General features: G+C 53.4%; 1 protein-coding gene across 1 annotated transcript in view; it reads right to left on the reverse strand.

Annotated features, from left to right (window-relative positions):
• The window catches only part of LOC119590739 (F-box/LRR-repeat protein 7-like), a gene marked incomplete in the record, with an annotated part of 93,152 nt that overhangs the window by 1,809 nt on the left and 90,972 nt on the right, over positions 1 to 371 (reverse strand). Inside the window, 1 exon segment of the mRNA XM_037939431.1 lies at positions 120 to 335. Within this exon segment, the coding sequence (XP_037795359.1) occupies positions 120 to 335 (216 nt within the window).

Below are 371 nucleotides of genomic sequence, written 5' to 3' on the forward strand. Positions count from 1 at the left end.
TAGGATACCGAGGAAGGGAAGATCGGTAGATGAGGAAGAGGAAAACAACATCCACATATCTCTACCTCATCATATACACTGAACGACACCATCGCCAAATCTTCCTCAGCGCAACTTACCACAACACCAAACACTTGAGGTTGAGACAGCGTACTCTCAGGGTATCAATGCACTTCTGGCTCTTGTCCGAATAACGCAGCGTCTCCGGGTCCCAGCTCAGTTCCAGGCGCTCGATCTTGGCGCCATAGCGAGACAGGTTTTCCAACAGGCCGTCCACGTGGATCTTGCCGGCCATGCGGTACGCCAGGTTCTCCGCCAGACCCAGCTTCAGGATTCTGTCACGGGGAAGTGGCAGGGTACATGTTAGGGTT

This window comes from Penaeus monodon, chromosome 27 (genome assembly GCF_015228065.2).
Source record: "Penaeus monodon isolate SGIC_2016 chromosome 27, NSTDA_Pmon_1, whole genome shotgun sequence".
Lineage (NCBI taxonomy): Eukaryota > Metazoa > Arthropoda > Malacostraca > Decapoda > Penaeidae > Penaeus > Penaeus monodon.